This window comes from Echinops telfairi, unplaced genomic scaffold (assembly GCF_000313985.2).
Source record: "Echinops telfairi isolate 266 unplaced genomic scaffold, ASM31398v2 ScPeMD7_17;HRSCAF=63, whole genome shotgun sequence".
Classification (NCBI taxonomy): Eukaryota; Metazoa; Chordata; class Mammalia; order Afrosoricida; family Tenrecidae; genus Echinops; species Echinops telfairi.
Window position 1 is genome coordinate 9,506,189 of NW_022103914.1, and position 1,699 is coordinate 9,507,887.

A 1,699-nucleotide genomic window follows, 5' to 3' on the forward strand; every position below is an offset into this window, starting at 1 on the left:
GGACACACACATTCTAGGTGATTGTGAAGGATGTAAGAAAGTAAGATAAGGTGAAGGACATTGTAGGCAGAGAGAGAGAGAGATTTAAAATCTAATCTACGTATCCAATGTTGGCAACGTTGTTGACAAAAACGTCATCCTGCTCGCCCCTGGTAGTAGTTGGAATTGTTATAATCTTATCTCACGTACTTTGGTCAACTCTATTGAGAGCCATGAGTATGTCAGCAGCCCACTGATAGCATTTCTAGGAACTTGACCTCAAGGAATCACCAGAAAAGAAGGGGGAACGTCGTCTGCACAAAGCAGTTCGTGTGGGGTTTGTGTGGAATAGCTGCAGAATGACTTCCTTGTCCAGGAGCCGCCTGAGGAGGTGGTGAAGAAAGCCCTGGACGCCATCACAATCGCCGTTCCCCCTGCGCTCCCCGCTGCTCTGACCACGGGCATCATCTACGCCCAGAGGAGATTACAGAAGAGAGGCATCTTCTGCATTAGCCCCCAGAGGATTAATGTGTGTGGGCAACTGAACCTTGTCTGCTTTGACAAGGTATGTGTGCGCCGTCCTCCTGCCCCTCACGGCTGCTTTCATGACTGCTGTCCCGTGCAATGCGTTTGCCCTTTTGTGGGGGAGGCCTCATAGGGTACCTTTCTCCCATCTCACTTTATCTCTAGTTGCATGTGCGAGCTGGGAAAGAGCAGTCTCTCGGGCCACAGAGTCTAGAGTTCAGAGGAAGGAGGCTAGCTTCGGAACAGGGAAATCGTTTAGGTTGTCTCCTGGTCTCAGGTTCTATGAAAGGCAATTAATTAAAAATAACATCTTGCCCGTGACAGCCAAAGCCCTCTTGCCCAAGATATATGTATAGACATAATGGGCGAATCAGGAGCCCTAGTGACACATGAGCTAAGAGCTCAGCTGCTAACGGAAAGGTTGGTGGTTCAAAACCGCTTAGCAGCTGTGTAGGAGAGAGACCTGGTGATCTACTTGCACACAAATGACATCCAAGAAAACCCTTTGCAGCAGTTCTGTCTACTCGGTCCCATGGGGTTGCTGTGAGGAACTGACTGCAGGGTACCTAACGACAAGAAGGGTTTATTTAACTATGGCTTACTCTGAGATTTATTGGAAATAAAGCCCTATTAAACTCCTACTGTATGTTTCCTTCTGTCGTGTATTGATTCAAATTACTCTCGATTATACACAGTTATTCTCAACCAGCCTCTTCTTTCACCTTCTCTTCAGTCTACATCTTTTTGTTTGTTTAAGTATGAACGCCATGTGCTAGGTGATTGTGGAAGGTATAAGAAGGTGAGACAGGTGAAGCACCTTCCAGACAGATGAGTGTGGTCTGGAGGCAGAGGGCAAGTCCAGTGCGTGGTTTTGACGGGGCAGCGCATCAGGAATGGGGGCGATGTTTGTGGACCTCGACTCTCCGTGTAAGGAGTTGACTCTGACTCCTTGCGCAGTAGGAAGCCCTGAGGAATGGATGTAGCAGAGCAGGAATAGAGTCAGTGCTACAGTCTACAATGTCAAGGCTATCAGCATGATCTCCGGAGTGCGGAAAGTTCACCTGACTCCTGCCCCTCCTTGGATGTTAGTTTTCAACAAAAATAGCACCGTAAGAAATGCCTTCTAGTTATGCGATCATAGCGTGCTTTGAACAAAGAAGTGAAGGCAAAACAGATCATTGTGACATGAACTTGA

General features: G+C 47.7%; 1 protein-coding gene across 1 annotated transcript in view; it reads left to right on the forward strand.

Annotated features, from left to right (window-relative positions):
* ATP13A4 (ATPase 13A4) overlaps nt 1–1,699 on the forward strand; it is a 153,026-nt gene that overhangs the window by 96,669 nt on the left and 54,658 nt on the right. Inside the window, exon 12 of the mRNA XM_045287532.1 lies at nt 332–544. Within this exon, the coding sequence (XP_045143467.1) occupies nt 332–544 (213 nt within the window). The remainder of the gene's footprint in view (nt 1–331; nt 545–1,699) is intronic.